This window comes from Trichechus manatus, unplaced genomic scaffold, assembly GCF_000243295.1.
Source record: "Trichechus manatus latirostris isolate Lorelei unplaced genomic scaffold, TriManLat1.0 scaffold00137, whole genome shotgun sequence".
Lineage (NCBI taxonomy): Eukaryota > Metazoa > Chordata > Mammalia > Sirenia > Trichechidae > Trichechus > Trichechus manatus.
Genome location: NW_004444073.1, coordinates 2,232,838 through 2,253,487, shown reverse-complemented (window position 1 = coordinate 2,253,487; position 20,650 = coordinate 2,232,838). Strand labels below are relative to the sequence as shown.

Genomic DNA, 20,650 nt, shown 5'->3' with positions numbered 1-20,650 from the left:
CAAAGATACACCATTTCAAAAATTTCTACATGCACAGTTCAGTGACATTGACTATGCTCATCCAATTGTGCTGCTATCTCACATTAGATGAAAGTTTACAGAACAAAGTAGTTTCTCATTAAACAGTACACGTTGCCCTATGACAATGGTTAACAACCTCACAAAACATCAACACTGTCCTTACTCAACCTTGGGTTCCCTATCACCAGCTTTCCTGTCCCCTTCTGCCTTCTAAGTCCTTGTCCCTGGATACCTCATCATTTTTTGTTTGAAGTTGGACATTTTATATAAGGTAGCAGCTATGGATACTGCCCGCCCCAGGCTTGTTATTGTTATATTCTTGTTTGTTTGCTTAGTGGCTGGCAGTATTATTTTAGTGAAGTCTATCTTCAATCCCCTCCTCCCCCATTGTTAAGTCTCTGATGTTGCTCCTCAGGGAGATGTAGCTTTGAGTGTGTCTAGTTACCCTAGGATGGCAGTGGTACTGGTATGGCTCTCTTCCACTCTTTCCCTAACCACACTCAGCTGTTAATTTCCACTAATTGCCAGCCTGTAGTTAGAGAATAAAATATAATCAACTTTTATAGTGGGCTGACTCCTCCCCAAGCCCAGTAGTGTAGCAAATGATCTGCTCTGGGAAGCTCATAAATTTTCTTAGTGCAGGGGAGTAGTCAGCAGTATTACATCTCAGCCCAGATATATTAGGCCAGTAGAAACATATAATCCTGAGTTGTAAAAGGCAAATATCTATAATTTCCCTGACCCCGAAGGCTTTCTGGAATATTTTCAACTGTTCCCCACCCCCCACTCCCCCCCACCAAAAAATTATCCCCTGTGATGTGGCAGAATGGGGAGTGAAATGTAAAGACCATGATCTCATAATCTTTTCTCTGGGCATCATTTAATTATGAAAGACTTGTTTCTTAAAGGAGAAATTTCTTCACATTCAGTCTTAGAGGCGAGGAGAAACTGTCTATACTAAACAGAGAGATGATTCTGAAGTTCCTATATGTCAGTTGTTCTGATTTGAGTGAAGTTTTCGGTATTAGATAGAAGCCCTCTAAGATAAATTCCTGACCTGCATCTTGGACCTCTGGACCTTGTGCTGTGCAACACCAGATGTGAGCCAGCACCAGTCCTGGAGTGTTTTATACCAGGGGTTCTCAAACGTTAACGTGCATCACAGTCGCCTGGAAGCCTTGTTGAAACAGATTCCTGAGACCCCTTCTCAGAGTTTGCTGTTAGTAGGTTTGGGGCAGGGCCGAAAGAATTTGCATTTCTAATAAATTATCAGGTTATACTGTTACTGTTTAGGGTACTACACTTTGAGAATCATTGCTCTGTAATGATCCTGGCTTGTTGCAAACTGGCTTCATCCTGGCTTTGGGGGGAGAAAGTAAGCTTAAGAGAGGGGACTGTTTTTCCTTGATTCTTTTTCTCAGTTCTTTGAGAATATTTCAAATTGAATTAAATGGTACCTCTTTGCTTCCGTTTTCATTCATTCATACATATTTTCTACCAATCGACTAGTTAAAATGAAGTGATAGAAAAAAATAGGACATTTTAGCTCAACTTCATGTTGCAGTCTCAAATATAGATCCCTGGATTGAGAAAATTTCTAAAGAAAAATATTATATACAGTGTTGTATATATGATAACAATTAAATTTTATTTGATAATTTTGTTGAACATTTAAAATCTATTTATCATTGAAAGGTTGCCAGCTGTCCTTTCTTAAGACTACTTTTTGAGATTAAGTCCATTTGTATTTCTCAAGAGAATTCTTTCGTAAGATGATGACAGTGATAGATTTTTTTTTTAAGTTATTAGTTGGCAACCTTATGTTGGTTCCCTTTAAAAACTTTTTTTTTCTCTGTGAAGTCCTGTTGTTGTTAGTTGCCGTCGAGTCAATTCTGAGTCATGGTGACCTCATACTTGTAGAGTAGAACTGCTCCATAGGGTTTTCAAGGCTGTGACCTTTCAGAAGCAGATCGCTAGGCCTGTGTTCCGAGGTGCCTCTAGGTGGCTTCGGACTGCCAACCTTTTGGCTAGTAGTTGAAAATTTAACTGTTTGTGCCACCCAGGACTCTAAGCCTGTAAATCATTATTATGTATTAAGTGGGTACAGAAATTTGGGAGGTGAGAAAAGGTGAAAACAATGAATACTATCCCTAAAATAACATGCTTTTTAGACTTGAAGCATTTCTATAGCACTCCTATAGATGTAGGTCCATTTTTGCTATTTTTGAACTAGTCTTTCACACAACAGACATTTGAGTGCTTGTCTTGTATCAAGTCGCAGTTATCAAGGATCTCACAATCAAGTGGAAAATATAGACAGAGTCTTATGATTTAGTGAGAAAGATGCTTCTGTAAGGTGCCTTGGATGCAACCTTGGCAAGATAGTTTTCAGTGAAGTAGGAGGGATAGAGGGCCAGACAGCAGTGGGGTGGGAAGTAGGCAGTGAAGATGAGTGGGGATATGAAGGAAAGGATGAAAGGGAATACCTACAGATGAGCATAGGAGGCTGAGACAGTATTTTGGTTTTTGTTTCCAAAAGAGACCTGAGAATGTTTATATCCTGTGCAGAGTCCAGTCCGTGAGAAAGAGAGGTTGAAGATACAGGAGAAATAGACTAAATAGCTGTCAAGATGACCTTAAGATGAAACGTGGTCAGATCCCCAACATAGATTGAGGAATAGGCCTTAGGAAGAAAGATTTATTCCACTGAACAAGAGGGATGGCTCAGTGCTGATTCAAACAAATTGGGGATGCTCTCATTTTGAAGTAAGGTGTGGTGCTTTGCTGAGCATGGTGCCATTAATAATATTTGGAGAACTTGGGAAGAGTAGTAAAGGTTTGAAATAGTCATACTGGGAAATGGGAGAGGCATGAGACTACAGAGAACATAAAAGAATTATCAGGTAGCAGGGAATTGCCCGTTGAGATTAAAAGTCATAAATTTTATAGTGTGGATAAAAAACCAAACCAAACCCACTGACATCAAGTCGATTCCAACTCATAGCAACCCTGTAAGACAGAGTAGAACTGCCTCATAAAGTTCCCGAGGCTGTCGGTCTTTACGGATGCAGACTGCCACATCTTTCTCCCATGGAGCGGCTGGTGGGTTCCAGCTGGCAACCTTTTGGTTAGTAGTTGAGTGCTTTAACCACTGAGCCACCAGGGCTGCTCCTGGTGTGGATAGATGGCTTAATTCATAATGAGATCTGAGCTAAAAAGGGAAAGAAGGAGAAGTTTTAGGGGAGGGAGTTGCTAATAAAAAATGAAAGGGGCAAGTGACTTGAAGTCTCAAAGTAAGGAGATGGGGAATGAGGTTCAGAAAGTAGAAGATGGAATTGGAATCTTTGGATCAACTTTCTTTTCAGTAAACTACTTCTGTATCTTGATGAAAAGCAAGTAGTCTTTAGATATAATTGTTACGCTATTGATCATTGCCTCTTTGGGTTTTTTGTGGAACACAAAGCATTTAAGATGATGTTTATCTTTAGAGCCATTAAATAGTCGAAATAGATAGTTCCTGTGTTTGAGCTAAGCAGAATATCACAGGCTGTTCAAGTCTCTTCAGAGCTTTGGTTATAATGCCACCTCCTGAGGAAGCATAGATAGGGGTGAATTCTAGACGGGAAATTGTAATCCTGTCCTCAAAATTTTAAATAGTTAAGTAACACCAAAAGACAGCATCAGTTTATATTGAGTTAATAACAAACATTGAGGTACCTAAATTTATCTCAATAAATGGCTCTTAAACATTAGATTAGAAAAGTTTAGTGTATTTAACTCTCTTCAGGTTCTGAAGCTTATAATGAAACCCATTTGTTAAAAGGTGGAGATTTTTTTTTTCCCCAGATTGAGAAACCGAACCAAAACCAAAAACCAAGCCCTTTGCTGTTGAATTGATTCCGACTCATAGCGACCCTATATGACAGAGTAGAACTGTCCCATAGAGTTTCCAAGGAGCGGCTGGTAGATTCAAACTGCCGAACTTTTGGTTAGCAGCCAAGCTCTTAACCACTGTGCCACAAAGTCTCTGAGAAACTGAACAGTAGTAGAAGAATGAATGCCTTGGATTTCTGGAATTTAGAAAGCCAAAAGAGGCCTCAGTAAATTAATAATATAAAGATTTAATGAGCTTTAGTTTTATTTATTTTTCAGGGAGAAACAGTTAAAAATTCCCTTGATTCATTCCTTCAGTATTAAATTAATGCATTTAAACTTAGAGAACTCTGAGTGATGCCATAAAATATGCTGATGTGACCTGCTAAAGTAAAGTGCATGGGAAAATAGCCATTTGGGATAGATTTGTTAAGAAAAGTTTGAAATTCCTGAACTTGGACTAATTTGTTTTCCATGCATCCCATGAGGATACTTGCAAAACCAGATGATAGGATACAGTTGGCTCCTGTGAATGACACTAGTTTACAATTATGTTTTCTGGATTCCGTATGTTGCTGACTTCTTTGTATTTGACCATGTACGGATACACAGAATTCCATAGGCCAGTGAGGAAAAGAAGCCTTATAAACAGACTCTCTAAGGATATAAAATACAGACCTTCATTTTTTTTAACCAAGTCAATAAGCAATTAGGTTGTCGAACTGAGTTTTGTTTTAATTTAAACAAGAAAAATCAGCAGATGATTCGTGTAGAAGTTACATTTTTGCATCAGTTTCTAATGTGCAGTAGTATGTCATTTAAAAGAATTATTAGGTAAAGGGATAGTATGTTTACTTTGGATATTTCTGCTTCAGTGATGGTTACAATAAATGAATGATCACTTTTCATGCAGGTGATAGGAATGAATTCAAGATACATTGAGATGTTAGCTCTGACCTGTCATTTGACTAGAGGGAAAAAAAAACAAAAACAAAAAACCCACTGCTGTTGAGTCAAGTCCAACTCCTAGTGACACCATAGGACAGAGTAGAACCGTCCCATAGGGTTTCCAAGACCATAAATCTTTACAGAAGCAGACTGCCACATCTTTCTCCCACGGAGCAGCTGGTGGGATTGAACCACTGATCTTTCAGTTAGCAGCCAAGAGCTTAACCACTGTGCCACCAGCTAAATAAAATGTAAAATTCCTAAGCCAGAGAAATAGTATCACTTAAAAATGTTTTAGTTTTGATGATCTAACACTGATGAGTCTGTTTCCTCTGAGGCATTTTGCCCCCTCATATGATTAAGGTAACCTGGTACCAGAGCAGCTGTGTTATCTTCGGTGATGTGAAACAATGCTGTCTTGAGTGATGTGCAGCCATTTTGGATACTCAAGATGATCAGAACATATTAGAATTCTTATTTATTGATTTTTTTTTAATCCTGAGAAATTAAGACAAATTAATATTTAACATTCAGATTGCCAGTTGTATATATTTGGTAGCTAAGTAAATATATATATATTTGAAGTCCTCAGAATTTTCACTGATGGTTTATATCAGGTTCAAAAGAGTTGGAAAAACATTAGTCTAAGAGATAATTGCCTCTTATTTGTCTAAAAGGTAAGAAGCTTTCCATGGACATGAGTATCCAAGCTGGCAATTTTTTTCAATTTTAAGAGATAGCAAAGTTTCTTTCACGATAATACTCGATTGCTGTAGACCTGCACTGTCCAGTTCAGTAGCCACTAGCCACATTTTGTTATTTAAGTTAATAAAATAAAATTAAAAATTCAGCTCTTCAGTCTCACTAGCCACATTTCAAGGCCTTTGTTGTAAGTGGCTACCATATTGGACAGTGCAAATAGAACATTTCCATCATTGCAGAAGCTTCTACTAGACATTGCTACTATAGACTTTCTTGTTCAACAATCGTTAGTCCCGACTCCTCAGTACACACTTCATCCGTCAGCTAGTATCTGTAAGAAAATGCCAAAGAGAAATGGAAAGACATCACCATCTCTATAATCTCTAAAGGTGAACCAGACTTTTTCTTCCCAAAATTAGTCACTTTTCCTTTCCAAACCCCTGTTAATCAACATGAATGGTTGAAGTTGCTTTTCACAGGACTTTTACATTTCACATGCTTTTCACATTTTCTTCTTAAATCCAACAGTACTTAATTTGTACCATCTTATGGCACTTAGGGAAACTCTGGTGGTGTAGTGGTTAAGAGCAGTTCGAATCCACCAGGCGCTCCTTGGAAACTCTACGAGGCAGTTCTACTCTGTCCTATAGGGTCTTTATGAGTCGGAATTGACTCGACGGCAACAGGTTTGGTTTTTTTGGTTTATGACACTTAGAGGTCCCTGGGTGGTGCAAGCAGTTTGCAATCTGCTGCTAAGCTAAAGGTTAGTAGTTCCACCCCACCCAGTGGCTTTACAGAAGAAAGACCTGGCGAACTGCTTCTGCATAAATTACAGCCAGAAAAACCTCTGGAGCATTTTTACTCTAACGCATGGGGTTGCTGTGAGTTGAATTGACTCGATGGCAGTGGGCTTGGTTTTTTATTTGGATGGCACTTAGCACTCATAGTTTGGGTATAATTTTTGTGTTTTAGTTATCCTATCAGCATACCCAGAGCCACTAGCCTTAATAAGTACTTAATATGCCTGTGTATTGAACGAAAACCTGTCTTCCTGGGGGAATTAGAATTACTCTTTTCCTGTTTTAGTCAGTGTTTCTTTTGCCTTGTTGTTGTTGTGTGCTTTTGAGTTGATTCTGACTCATGGTGACCCTATAGCACAGAGGAGAACTGCATGTAGCAGAAACATGCTCAGGATGAACGATCAATGTACATTTGGATATAGAGCTTGGGGTTACAGAAAATCTTAGATTTTACCAGGAACTGTTGTTGTTATTGTTGTTTAAGTCCAGTGTCCTCTGTCAAATAAAACTTTTTCTTTTCTTTCTTTTTTTTTTAAATTCTAAATAGAAGTAAAGATCTTAAACAATGTTAATAGAGGTTCACCATGTCAGAAGACATTTTTTTCGCTGCCTAGACCTTTGCTGATTGTACTGGCCAGAATGTGCAGTATCACATTTGAGAAGAGAATTGGATCTTAGCCATAACATAAACACAAGTGTTAATAATTACAGCCACGTTGAGAAAGATTTGGCAATGGTAATAAGTTCACTTGAGTAATTGATCTGGACCAAACTAGATGGAGTTAGTCCAGGAAAACATTTAATATAAATGTTAGATGTGCCTGTCTGATTAATCACATTTGATTTTATGAATTACTGAATCATTCAAACACATTGTTTATTTGTATTATTAGCTATACATTTAGGTTCTATAAGTATTTTATGGCTTTAGTGGTTATTACTGTTTTAACAGTTCATACTTCCTTCCCTATACCAAGTATGAGCCATAAACCCTACATGAGTTTGCTAAGAGCTTGGCAAACTATTTACTTACATACGTGCTTTTCTTTAAAGTATCCAGGACTTCTTATGTCCACAGTATATTGATTTTAAAGGAAATGTGGGAGTGGGTAGATTTAGTTTGGAAAAAACTTCCCAGTTGGTTTTGATAAACACTTATGTCCCTACCTCTTGCCCCTTGTTGGAAACTGCTAATGTAATATACAATATTAATATCTGTATCAATGACTCTTACAGGTGGAACAATCCAAAGTTTTAATCAAAGAAGGTGGAGTTCAGTTACTGCTCACGATAGTTGATACCCCAGGATTTGGAGATGCAGTGGATAATAGTAATTGGTAAGAAAGGGTTTTGTACTCAGTGCTTTTTAGTGGCATTTGGGGAGTGGGGAAGGTAGTTAAACTTCCCTGCCTGATATTATAAAACTTTTCATCTTAGCAAAGGTGACTTGAACTTTAAGTAATGGAACTCGGGGTCATTGTCAGGTTACTTAACAATGTTGCTTAATGCCTTTGAACCCATTTCTTTTTCTATACAATGAAAATAATACCTACATAGAATTATTTTAAAGAATTAAATTCTAAAACAACGTCTAGTTAAAGAACTCTCTTTATGTATATAAGAAATTTAAAAACTTTTCATTCTGTTAGTTTTATTCATTTGTATAAATTATTTTCTAGTATATCCTAACTTAAACCTGATTTTTAGACCTTCACATTTTTTTTATAAGTGAAGAAAACTCCCATCAAATTTTAGTTGTAAGTAATATCTGAGTACTTTATAAGAAATACTATTTTTCTCTGATTTCCACATTGTTTTTGAAATAATTTTCTGTCAGTTCTTACAACATCTAAATAAGCTCATCATGCTGTTTTTATATTATTTACAGTAATCTTTTCATTTGAAATTTATAACTTCTTGGGTATAGTTTATTTTCCTGTTGTAGAAAGTAGCTTTGATAAACTCATCAATGCAAATAATATGCTAATAATAAATTAGCAGTATTTTGACGGTTTTATTTTATTTGGAAAGTTAGAAATAATGAATTAAGATTTATTCAACATAATTTATGCCTGTTTCTTAAATTAGTATGTACAAATAATAACTAGAGAAGATTCCTTCCACCTGTTAAATTGATTTTGTCCATTTAGAAATACAGATTACAGAAAAGGTCCCTGGTGGCACAAACGGCTCGTTGCTCTTGGCTCTTAACCCAGAGATTGGTGGTTCACACCCACCTGGCAGCACCCTTTCTCACCCTAAGTTACCCTTGCCTGGCAATCTGCTTCCGTAAAGATTACAGCCAAGAAAACCTTGCGGAGCTGTTCTACTCTGTAACAAATAGGGTCTCCTAAGTCACAAATCATCAACAAAAACCAACAATAAAAATGCTAATTACCGCTATTCTCATTTAAATAGAGTCACCAGTTGTACCTTCATATACAGAATTGCAACTTAATTGTTTTATCTATCTGCATTCTATAGCTGGCAGCCTGTTATCGATTACATCGATAGTAAATTTGAAGACTACTTAAATGCAGAATCTCGAGTGAACAGACGTCAGATGCCTGACAACAGAGTGCAGTGTTGTTTATACTTCATTGCTCCTTCAGGACATGGGTCAGTACCTTGATGCTTCTGATAACATTTACTTTACTATTACTTAACATTGCATGCTTATTTTAGCAAGCCTTACCTCTAAAACTATACCAAAGTATACCAAATGTAAAGTCCCAAACTCCATGTAAAAATGACTTGTAGAAAAGCTTAAGTTCTAGGTAAGCCAACAATGATTTTACTCTCTACTGGTTCCTTATACCTAAGGAGGAAAGGAACAGTGTTTCCATTATGGTTTGATGTCTGAATGTGGCTAATGTAGCTCTTTTTGACCACTCTTTGCCACTAACTGAACCACCAAATAAGGAAAAGCAGCCATAGCAATTAGCTTAGATATATTCTAAAAAACCCAGAGATGTTATTTGCTGTAGGTATGACAGACAGATGTTCTCACATGCTATTTCTTTCTTTGATAAATTTGTTTGGCTTCTATTGTTCCTAAGGTATCACAGTCACATTGTTTGAGTATCATGTCATCAACTCTGCTACTTAATTAGGAGTTAAGATCTGAATATCTAAACATCCTTCTGATTTGATTGTTCTGTTAGTACAGTCAGCCTGTACTTCCTTTTTTGTTCTTTGTACGTCCTCTGTCATTTTGAGTAGATATGTCATTGTCACCTGCACATGTTTCTAATTAATCTTCAGTTTTTTCTTTGGTTAAATGACTCAGCATAATTCAACTATCTTGATGATTGTACCTCTGCCATGTCTCCATCAGACAAAACTGGACTGTTATACAGCATCAGAGTAACATTGATTAAATAGCATAAGTAATCTAATACCCAGATTACAGTAGCGTGAACCAATTCCTTTATAGGAGCACCTTTCTCTTCTATTTTCTGCCTCTCCGTCCACCTTTTTCTAGATAGGCTGGAGCCCATTATCATTATCTTTCTTGGTTTAATGAGGAGCCTCAGTTATATAATTTGCCATTTGTGCACTGTCAAGTTGGAGTAGTGAAAATGTTTTCTTTTTTTATGTCCAATATTCTTGTACAATGTTCTCAGAAATTTACACATTTAAATCACTAAACTAGCTCATCCATTTTAAAGGCTCAAAAAAAGTAATCTGAAAAATATAACACACTGTATAGCCTCTTATAAGTACTCTTGTAGTTTTTTTCCTGAATTTATTTATTTTTATACTTCTAGCTTAACTTGCTGGGGATTTTTCCTGGAAGGTAGCAAAGAAAGAAATCTTAATCTGTAGCTAGGTCAGTAGAAATTTGTCAGCTTATAACCAGTTTTATTATTAGACCTGTGGACTTTCTCCAAGTTTTAATAATTCTCATGAAATCACATTCCTACTATCCCCTGGGAGAAGATGCATTTCTTAAAATTGCATGGGAAACAAGTTTTTTCTGTTTTTTTTTTTTTATAAGAAAAAAATTTTATATGATTCAATTGATGTGTAGTGGCTTTGGGCCATTATTTGTCACAAGCGATAGGGGTTCAGAATTTTATTTTCTATCTGTAAAAATGTACTTTTGAACAGCTTTTTATTATTGACTTATTTTATGTTTGTAATTTTTTGGTGACTTAATGTTTTTTCACTAATGGAGTGCATGCTGAATCATTGAGTGTCAGTAATTTTTTGTTATGTATGATGGATTTTTATAAATATTGTGTGGAACACGTGCTAGTATGCTTTGGAGGTAGGACAGATGGAATGAGGCAGGGAAAAAAATCATTTTAACAGTTTTGTTGAGTGAAACTTTTGAAAACATGGGGTAACATATTAAGTCATCCTGCACTGGCTGCACATAACTATTGTTCAAGTCTACTTTTTCTTAGTGCTGCATTCTCTGCATTGCCTTCTGGTTCCTTTGACAGGTACATGCTTTCCCACCTGTCAGAGCTGGATGTGCTTACCCTGGTTTGTGGCTAAAAATAAGTTATTCACTTGAATATTACCTAATCCTGAAAACTGCACCTTCCCAGTAACACACAGGAAATCGTAAATATACTTACAAGCCTTATCTTGCTTTTCGGAAGCCTGAGAGGCAAAAAATGTAAGCAGTACTTAATATGTACTGGTGGTGATAGAGTACGTCCAGGAAGCATGCTTACACTGTATTGTGCCTGAAAATAACTTACTTGAACATTGCCTGACCCCAAAAATTACACCTTCCGGAAACAGCAAATATAATTACAAGCCTTATCTTGCTGTATAGAAACCTGAAGAGACAAAAGTTTTACATGGTCACTCTTCCAGGATGCAGCACTTCATACAATAACCTCTCAACCCAGAAATATGGTGCTGATGAACTTCCTTCTGTTTTACACAGTTACATAAATTCCTGCCCCAATGCCAGTATGTACTGTAAGTGGTAAAAACAGCCTCTCTACAAACCCCAGAGGCAGAAAATGTAAATAGTATTGATATGTACCAGTAGGGGGTGAAAGGATTAACTATTTTTAGAAATTGAACAAAAGTTTGGCTGTTGGTAGGTGGTACTGTGGATTAAGTGAAAGAATATGCACTGAATTTTATGTTCAGAGTTCCAAATCCCCTTTTCACTACAAATGGAAATTTTACGCACTATGGTAGATGAGGAAACCCTGGTGGTGTAGTGGTTAAGAGTTGTGGCTGCTAACCAAAATGTAGGTAGCTTTGAATCTACCAGGCTCTCCTTGAAAACTCTATAGGGCAGATCTACTCTGTCCTGTAGGGTCACTATGAGTTGGAATCGACTTGATGGCAACTCCTTTCTGTCTTGTCTGGGTAGTCCCTGGATTCCCTTTTTTGAGGAATCCCTTTTAGGAGTAACTATAAATCAGTCCATCGTTGTATTTGCAGTGCCCCCACCCAGTCCTGCCAAGTGATCATCGCTGAATGCAGGACTAACTTATGATTTCAGCTCTTGTTGCTTTTTTTCCCTTGCCTTAGTGGTTGGTAAGTATGAGTTGGAATCGACTTGACAGCAACGGGTTAAGCACTGGGCTGCTAACCAATAGGTCAGCAGTTCGAATCCACCAGCTCCTCCTTGGAAACACTATGGGGCAGTTCTGCTCTGTCCTGTAGGGTTGCTGTGAGTAGGAATCACCTCAACGGCAGTGGTTTTTTAATAGTTGTTTTTTTTTTAAAACGATTTTTTAATGTGGATTTTTTTTTTTTTTTTTTGACCAACTTGGAATGTGAATTTTAAGATGATGTTTTCACTTTTTAGATATTGATTGCAACTTAAAACAAATCAGTGTCAGTGAGTGCGGTGCAGTAAATTACTTAATATGGCCCTTCCAGCCACGCATGGTCTTGTGACTCCCTTAAAATGATTGGGTGGGACTATGCAAATAGGATGCTTGTGGCCCACCAAGAGGATCGAACAGCCTGCTAATAATGTAAATAAAGTGCATGGAACCCTTGTGGGGATGGGACCATGTAAATAAGATGTATGGAACACTAACTAGGGGATTGGTCAGTTTTGCCACTCTGCTAGGGTTAAAGGGAGCCAGTCCCAGAAGTGGAGAATGGGGACATCACTACTATCAAGAAGAAGAGCCAGGAGTGGAGCGCATTCTTTGGACCCAGGGATTCCTGCGCTGCATAACCTCCTTGACAAGGAGACAGAGAACTGTAGCACTGGAGAAAGCACAAGAGGGTGAGAAGTGGCAGCAAGCAAGCGTGACAGAGAAATGGCAGCAGCAGAACCAGGGGACTGGAGCAAGATAGCACATTGGGCTTTCTGGCCCACGGAGTGAGGCAGCTGTGGTGGGCATGCTGACCCATGGAGCAAGAGAGCTGAGCATCTTCAGGCAGGAGGCTTGCTGGCTGAGTGGGCTGCCTCCGATACTTGTTGGCAGAGCTAAAAAGCTGTAACACTTGCCCAAGCAGGGACTAAGAATGCAGGGCCTCGGCCGAGAGCACAGGGCCCAGGCCAAGAGCACAGGGCCTGGCAGCAGCAGGCCAAGAAGAAGCTGTCCTGATTGAAGAACTGTATCCTGAGTTGTTCCTGTTACTTCCAAGTTGATCCTGATCTTGAATTGTAGCCTGTTACTTCCCTAATAAACCCCATAACTGTGAGTATGGTCTGTGAGTTCTGTCTGGCCATTATGAGGCCATTATTGAACCCAGCAGAGAAGTAGAGAGTGTTGTGGGAGAGATGGCTGGTGTCAGGATTGGTAAAAATACTGGATGGTGGAGGTATATTTAACCTCCACCTCATAGGAATCATCAGTTTTGGGCTAATGGCTAATCTTGATTTTCCTCCCCCTTTTGAAGTTAAAGGACCTCTGACGCCACGCCGTTTTTACAGTGAGTTTTATACAGAAGGTTTTCTTAGAAATGCATACACGCACACACACCCACATATATATATATACATATATATCGTTTGCTCTGTAGTAATCTTATTTTGCTATCGGCTTTCAGATTAAATAGTCTTTTCCCTCTAAAGTTGGTTTAGATTCTAGAAATTCTGTAAAGGACTTTCTGTCATTTAAAAGCAACAGTTAAAAAACTAAATTTGTAATGGAAGATGAACTGAAATAAAACTAAATGGACAGAGGAAGATTTTCAATCAGAATGTAATCTCCGTGTGATTTAAATGTTTCCTGCTGTTCACATTTTGAAAGCTTCTGAAATTTGTATACTAATTAAAAGGGCAAGAGGGTTTTTTGTTTTGTTTTATTTATTCTGTTGTTGAGAATATACACAGCAAAACACACCAGTTCAACAGTTTCTACATGTATAATTCAGTGGCATTGATTACATTCTTAGAGTTGTGCAGCAATTCTCACCCTCCTTTTCTGAGTTGTTCTTCACGCATTAACATAAACTCATTGAAAGGCAGGAGAGTTTTATCAGGGTATTTTTTAAAAAATTTTTTTTTCTAAAGTTTAATTTTTTTTTAAATAATTTAAATGTTCTTCAACTCTGTTATTTTCTGTTTAAGAGGTTGATGTCCCCAATTCCCTTGTCATGGTTATTTTAAGTGTCTTTCTTTTTAAAAGTTGGAATGTAAATATTAGCAAGTATTGTTCTGTTTTTGAGTATAAAATCTTATTAACTGGGCTTTTGACTGTAATATTTTGTATTAAATGCTCTTAAGATGTATTGAAATTTTAGATTAACGAAACTCTTTGCTTTTCTGTCCTTGGTTTAAGCAGGCTTATACTTTTGTATGAACTTACTATAATAACGAGGTGTTGGTAGTTTAAATTTTAGTCATGAGTATAATCTGGAAAGTGAACTATAAATTTTTCTAACATTGAATAGGTCATGTCTTTTATATTTTGTGTTGTATGTACTGATGAAAAGAAGCAAAACCTAAAATTATTTTCAAAGATCGTTGCGTTCTTTCAATTAGCACAAGTGAGGTAAAAGCAGTGTTTACAAATAATATAGTGTTATTACAGATGTATTTGCTTTCCCGTAGTGTTCCCTATTCTCTGAATCCCAACAACTTCCAAGGGGTTCAAGATAAGGAGAATTAGAGTAGGAAGCAGCAATCTGTTTTATCTCAATTCTCCATCTCTTCCTCCTGCCTCCTCACTCCCATCTTTCTGCCAAGCCAGCCTCACTACCATAGTGAGATATAGTATTATTCATTAATGAAAAGGAATACCTCATCAGCATGTCAGGGCCCCAGCCCTCCTCCCCAGCTTTAAGTGTGTGTGTGTGTGTGTGTGTGTGTGTGTGTGTCTGTCTGTCTGTCTGTCTGTCTGTCTGTCTGTCAGTGGCACCTAACAACAAGAGCTTTTCTTTATTTTAAGATACTAGTCAATAAAATTTATATCAGAATATTATATAACTTAGAACTATTTTTCTACTAGTTTTATAAAAAGTTAAGGGATGCCACTTTAGAATGGTATTCCTATGCAAAATATTCCCATTATCTTCATTGAATCTTTTGGAACATTATATTCCACAGTATATTCTAGATGTGAGAAATTTCTTTGGTTTTTACTTACTTAGAGTTACTAAAGAATATAAGGATATGCAGCAGTTCACTCTTTTTTGTCAAATATGTGGACACCTTATCAAGTGTTAGACACTGTGCTAGGTGTTAGGGACACAGATAAATACTCTGGAGAATCTTCTAGTGAGAAGATGGGAAAACAAATACACAAGTAGGCGATTACTATACAGTACACTAATAGAGAAAGATGCCTAGTCCCTCAGGCAGTGGGAATTGTAAGCAAGATCCTACGGGATGAATAGGAACTAGGCAGACCAAGTAGGAGGAGGTTGGATGAAAGGTGTTCCCAGCAGAGCATTAGCCTATGAACAGAGGTCAAAGTATGGTACTTTCAAGGAATTGTGCGAAGTTTATAAAGGCTGGAACATTGAAAGTAGGTGGTGGCAAAGGAAAGGCCAGGAATGCTAAGCCATGAGGCCAGCTGGAGAGACTGTCCTAATAGGTCTTGTAGCCTACGCAAGCTAAAGAATCTGTTCTTCAGTAAGGTTTTCAGTCAGGGAATGACTCAATCAGATTTGGATTTTTTTTTTTTTTAAAGACTTCTCTGGTTACAGTGTGGATGGTTTGGGGGAAAACCAGATAGACTTTTGTAGTTGCCCACATAAAAGGTCTTGGTGGCCTGAACTAAGGTAACGGCAGTGGGGATAAATATATAAATATATTTCTTTGTTCAGTGAGTCTTGGTGAATTTTTGGAAGTGAGAATTAGAGGAGGAGGAATCCTGGGTTTCAGGCTTGAATAATTGGATGCCATTGAGTAATAATGCCATTCACTGAGATAGGAAGCATGGTGAGGGGGAGGGAAAACTTGGGAGTTCAGGTGAGCTTTTGGTTATCAAGATTGTAAGGTGCTTGTGAAATGCTGAAGTAGCGTATCTACTGGGTAGTTTGACACAGGTCTGGAACTCTAGAGAAATCTGGGCTGGGGATGAACATTTGGGAGTTGTTGGCCTGTAGAGTATAATTGAACTCTTGGTAGTAGATGATGTCTTATAGAATGTAGAGTAAGAAGAAAAGAGGACCTAGTAGAGAATTCTGAGGAACATAGCTGTTAAGGGGCTAGCATACAGAGAGGATCCTGAAAAGTACCCTAACAGGGAACAGCAAACCCTGGTGGCATAGTGATTAAGCGTTCAGCTGCTCAACGAAAGATTGGGAGTTTGAATCCACCAGGCATTCCTTGGAAACCCTATGGGTCAGTTCTGCTCTGTCCTGTAGGGTCACTATGAGTCAGAATTGACTTGATGGCATTGGATTTTTTTTTTTTTTAAATGTTAGATTCTGCAAATTAGGGCAATTTAGAAAGTAATGAATGGTAAGCACCGTAGTATTTATGAGTTAGCTGCTGCTAATGTATTAGCAGCAAGGAAGTATTTTGTGACTTTCTTGAAAGTATAATGTCAAAGTGGAGTCAGCAGCTAGACTGTAATGGGTAAAAGGAATAATGAAGAAGATAACTCTTTTGAGCATCTTCTCTGAGAAAGATAGTTGATAGTAAGAATTGAATGTGGGGTTGAAATAGGGTTGCCATTTTTTCATTTAAAAATAAATTTGCAAGTCACAAATTTTGAATAATAAATATGTAGTCTATTATTCTAGGAAATTCTGTTAGGAGCCTTCCTGGTTTTTCCAGTTCCTCTTTAGGGCTAAAATCCTATGACCAGGGGATTCAAGGGCAGGATTCGAAGCCTTCTTAACCACTCCAGTACTTGTTGAAGTTCCATTGTACCTAACTATTGTTGGCCCAATACATCTTCAGAGAGTGTTTCCTATAAGTAAGTAAAGTCGTTGGTTGCCATCAAGTTGGCTCTGACTCATGGTGACCTTATGTGTAACAGAATGAAACATTGCCCTGTCCTGTGTGATTCCCACGATCTTGTAAAGTAGTTCCATTGTATTTAATTTAGCATTGGGAATGTGAAGAATCTATTCCTCCAGATTGACCAATTTAGTCATAATAAATATTGTGTATTTCAGACTTAAACCATTGGATATTGAGTTTATGAAGCGCTTACATGAAAAAGTGAATATCATCCCACTTATTGCCAAAGCAGACACACTCACACCAGAGGAGTGCCAACAGTTTAAAAAACAGGTGAGTAGAATAAGTTTGAACTCTTGTGATTTTTATACCATTTGTGTAATTTGCAGTTTTTATCATTTTCTGCATAATGTATTGCAATCTATTTTTCTTGCTGCTTTGCTGTATTGTTGTTGATGCTGTGTTAAAAGTAACTTTTACTGAAAATAATCTTGTGCCGTTGTTTTCTCTTTAAAGCTCTTATCCACTATCATAGTACCCCTATCCTTTGGTAATTTTTGAAAATACTGGGATAGTATAAATAAGACTACTGTAGATGTTTCTGTGTAGCCCACACGACCACACCCCTTTTCTTCAGAATTATTTTCTTAGAATGAATTCTTAGGTGGGTATTATTATGTTTAGGGCTCTCTCTTTTTTTTTTATTTTACCATGGTGCTTTCCCAATAAAACAGCCTCATTCCTTTTACAACAAACATATTTATTTCATATCTAGCCTTGCCAGCATTGTTCGTCATTTTTATTTTTACAACTTTTTGGGAATAAGTGATACCTGATAATTAAGGAGCCCTTGTGGTGCAATGGTTATGTACTTGGCTGCTAACTGAAAGGTTGGCAGTTCGAACCCACCAGCTGAACCTGGCTATCTGTTCCTGTAAAAATTTCAGCCTAGGGAACTTTCTGGGACAGTTCTACTTTGTTCTGTAGGGTCATTATGAGTTGGAATGGACTGAACAACAAGTAAAAACAACAACAGTTTCTTTAACTTTTATTTTTATTTTCTAGAAAGGCTAAGCACTTTTTAAAACAAGTGTTTATTTTTTATTTCTTTGGTGAACATCCTGTTCAAATCATTTGTCTTTTTGGACAGTAGTACAGCTAGTCCCCGATTTACAGTGGGGTTCCATTCTGACAACTCCGTCGTAAGTTGGTTCTGACATAAGTCGAATACCTCTTTTTTTTTTTTTGGGGTTTTCGTTATTGCCTTTTATTAATCAGTATCTTTATAAATCCAATCTTTATTTGTCTTTGTGGGTTAGAAACATTACCTATAAACTTACAGATACATTTTAATAGACACATACATACATACATTAGAAAATACCCAAATCATAAAAATTTACTCTGACGATGAAGATGAGTTGGACAACGTTGGCATTTTGTCAGTTGTGGTAATAACTCCACTTGTGGAAGATTCTGGATCATCCGGATTATCTCTGAGAATGGGGATGTTGGTTCTAATCAGAAAATTAGTGAGAGCTGTCTGTATGGTTCTTTTCTTTTTTTCTTCATAGATTTCACGGTAATGTCTCACTGCTTCCCTAATCTGCCTAAGGACTTTAGCAAAGTGATCAGCATTTGGGTCCATGTTTTCAAGCAACTGAAGCCCCTGATTTAGTTTAGAAAACTAAATCTATGCAACAGTGTTTTGAACACTAAATCATAAAATTGAACATCAGAGAGTGAACTTCTGAAAATGATAACATCAGCACATTACGTGCTGCATCATTGTATGTTGTACATATTACTAATAATAAGCTGTACCAAAAAAAAACCCCACTGAAAACAGATGGTCATTAAGTACAGTTCGTCGTTAATTAGAATGTCGTAAATCGGGGACTACCTGTACTTGGTATTGCCTTTATGTATTTATATGGGTTCTTTTCATTCTGGCTAGTCAAATCTCTTGTTTTCACAAGTATTTTCTTTTTTCTCTTTTGCTTCTTATATTTTAATTTTGTTTTCATTGTATAGAAGTTCATTATGTGAACATAATTGAACTTACTCATCTTAAAATTTATTTCCTCTATTGTCTACCAGTTATATTACTGCATTTCCACAGCTGAATTTCTATTGTTCGTTTCATTTTTAATGTGTTGAGATTTTGTAAGTATTTAATCCATTTAGTTATTTACACTATAACACATATATATAGATTAAGCTTTTTCTGAGCTAATAACCAATTACCTCAATAGTATTAATTTAAATAATGACTCATTTTCCTTGTTTTGCTGTATTTAGTTTGTTAGGTATTGCATTCTGTGAAATGTAGGGACAATTTCTGGAATCTCTCCTGTTCCAGTAGTCTGTTTTGTATTTTAGGCCAGTGTTACATCTTTTAAACTGCAGCTACTTTGTATAATATTTAAAAAATAGATCTTGGGAGTTAATTATCTTTTTATGTCCTTGTAGTCCCCTTTATAACAAAACACTTTGTTTTTTCATCTTTTTCAGTAGTAATTTTAGAATACCTTAAAACTTGTTACAAAAACCTATTGATGTTTATTTTGAAATTATGTTAAATCCATATAAATTTTAAAAATGTTTTAGTATATTATTTTTACTATATTTAATATTGCTGTCAGGAGTATATGTTTCTTCATTTATTTCCCATTTATTCACTCCCATTTTTATTTTATAATGTGTTGTTTATAAGTTTCAAATATTAATCATGTTGTAATACATTTGTTCACTTGTATCTGGATTTACTTAAATCAGCAAAATTAATAATCTTAAAGTTATTTTTCTTATTTACATGATAGAATAACTAACATTTATGGAGCATTTAAGGAGCCCTGGTTGCTCAGTGGTTAGGCACATGGCTACTGACTGAAAGGTTGGTGGTTCGAACCCACCGTCTGCTCTGCGGGAGAAAGATGTGCCAGTCTGCTTCCATGAAGATTTTATAGCCTTGGAAACCCTGTGGGGCAGTTTTACTCTGTCCTGTAGGGTTGTTTTGAGTTGGAAGCGACTTGATGGCACTGGGTTTGGTTTTGTTTGGGATTGAGCATTTACTATGCTGATCACTTTTATATGTATGAACTCATTTAAGCCTAAGTATGACCTATAAGGCAGATTATTGTCTCTATTTTACAGACAAACTGAGAGACAGGAAGATTGAGTACCTTGCCTAGGGTCACATGGCTAGTGATTAGCAGAACCAAGGTTTGAACCATAGGCAGTATAGAACCAGAACCACTCTCTTACCTACTTTAGTTACTTCCTCTGAAGTAAATTATTCCAAATTGTTCTGAATAATCCTTTGTGCCAGGAATTGTACTGAGGGCTTGGAGACAGAAAACAGGAATAAGCAATGATCTCTGTTTTCAAATTACACGCATTCTAGTGGTTGTACAGTTTTCTGTTTATTATACTTAGGATAATGGTTCCTAACCAGGAGTGCCTATCAGAATCACCTAGAAAGCTTTTTCAAAATAAGTTATTGTACTCTATCCCTATTGCTTGGTTCTGTAGATTAGGATGGGGCTTTGATATTTGTTACTTTGAAGATGTTCACTCATTTTTCTATAGAACCTCTAAGAACTACTGCTCTTAGAGCTAGCTACTGCTCCTTATTTTTCTCTTCTAGTTGCTTATTGGCCTCTTTGACATTTATTCTCATGTTTTTCTAAGTAAATTGTATATATAATGTACCCAAATTCTAAAAGATCTGTGGCTGTCTTTTTCCCCAGTGGACATCTTTACTTCTATTTACAGTACAGTAGTACAGTTACCATGTAACGTATTTTGTTTGTTCCCTTGCTTCTGGGGACCCTACTGTCAGAGTAGAGTCAAGATGTCAGTATGGTTAGGGAACTAGTTCTATGAGGTCAAATAGGGTAGGTAGTTAAAATATTTGGATATCTGTATTCTGTTTAGAATTTTGAGTGATTTTGGACAATATCTTTTAATTTGAACTAGATCATTTCTGATGTTATTAATAAGT

The 20,650-nt window shown here is 36.9% G+C and overlaps 1 protein-coding gene across 2 annotated transcripts in view; it reads left to right on the top strand.

The window, feature by feature from the left end:
* The window catches only part of SEPTIN7 (septin 7), a 100,724-nt gene that overhangs the window by 55,754 nt on the left and 24,320 nt on the right, over window positions 1-20,650 (top strand). For both annotated transcript variants that reach the window (XM_004385307.1, XM_004385308.2), the window contains exons 5-7: window positions 7,581-7,681; window positions 8,829-8,963; window positions 16,860-16,977. In XM_004385307.1, the coding sequence (XP_004385364.1) occupies window positions 7,581-7,681; window positions 8,829-8,963; window positions 16,860-16,977 (354 nt within the window). The remainder of the gene's footprint in view (window positions 1-7,580; window positions 7,682-8,828; window positions 8,964-16,859; window positions 16,978-20,650) is intronic.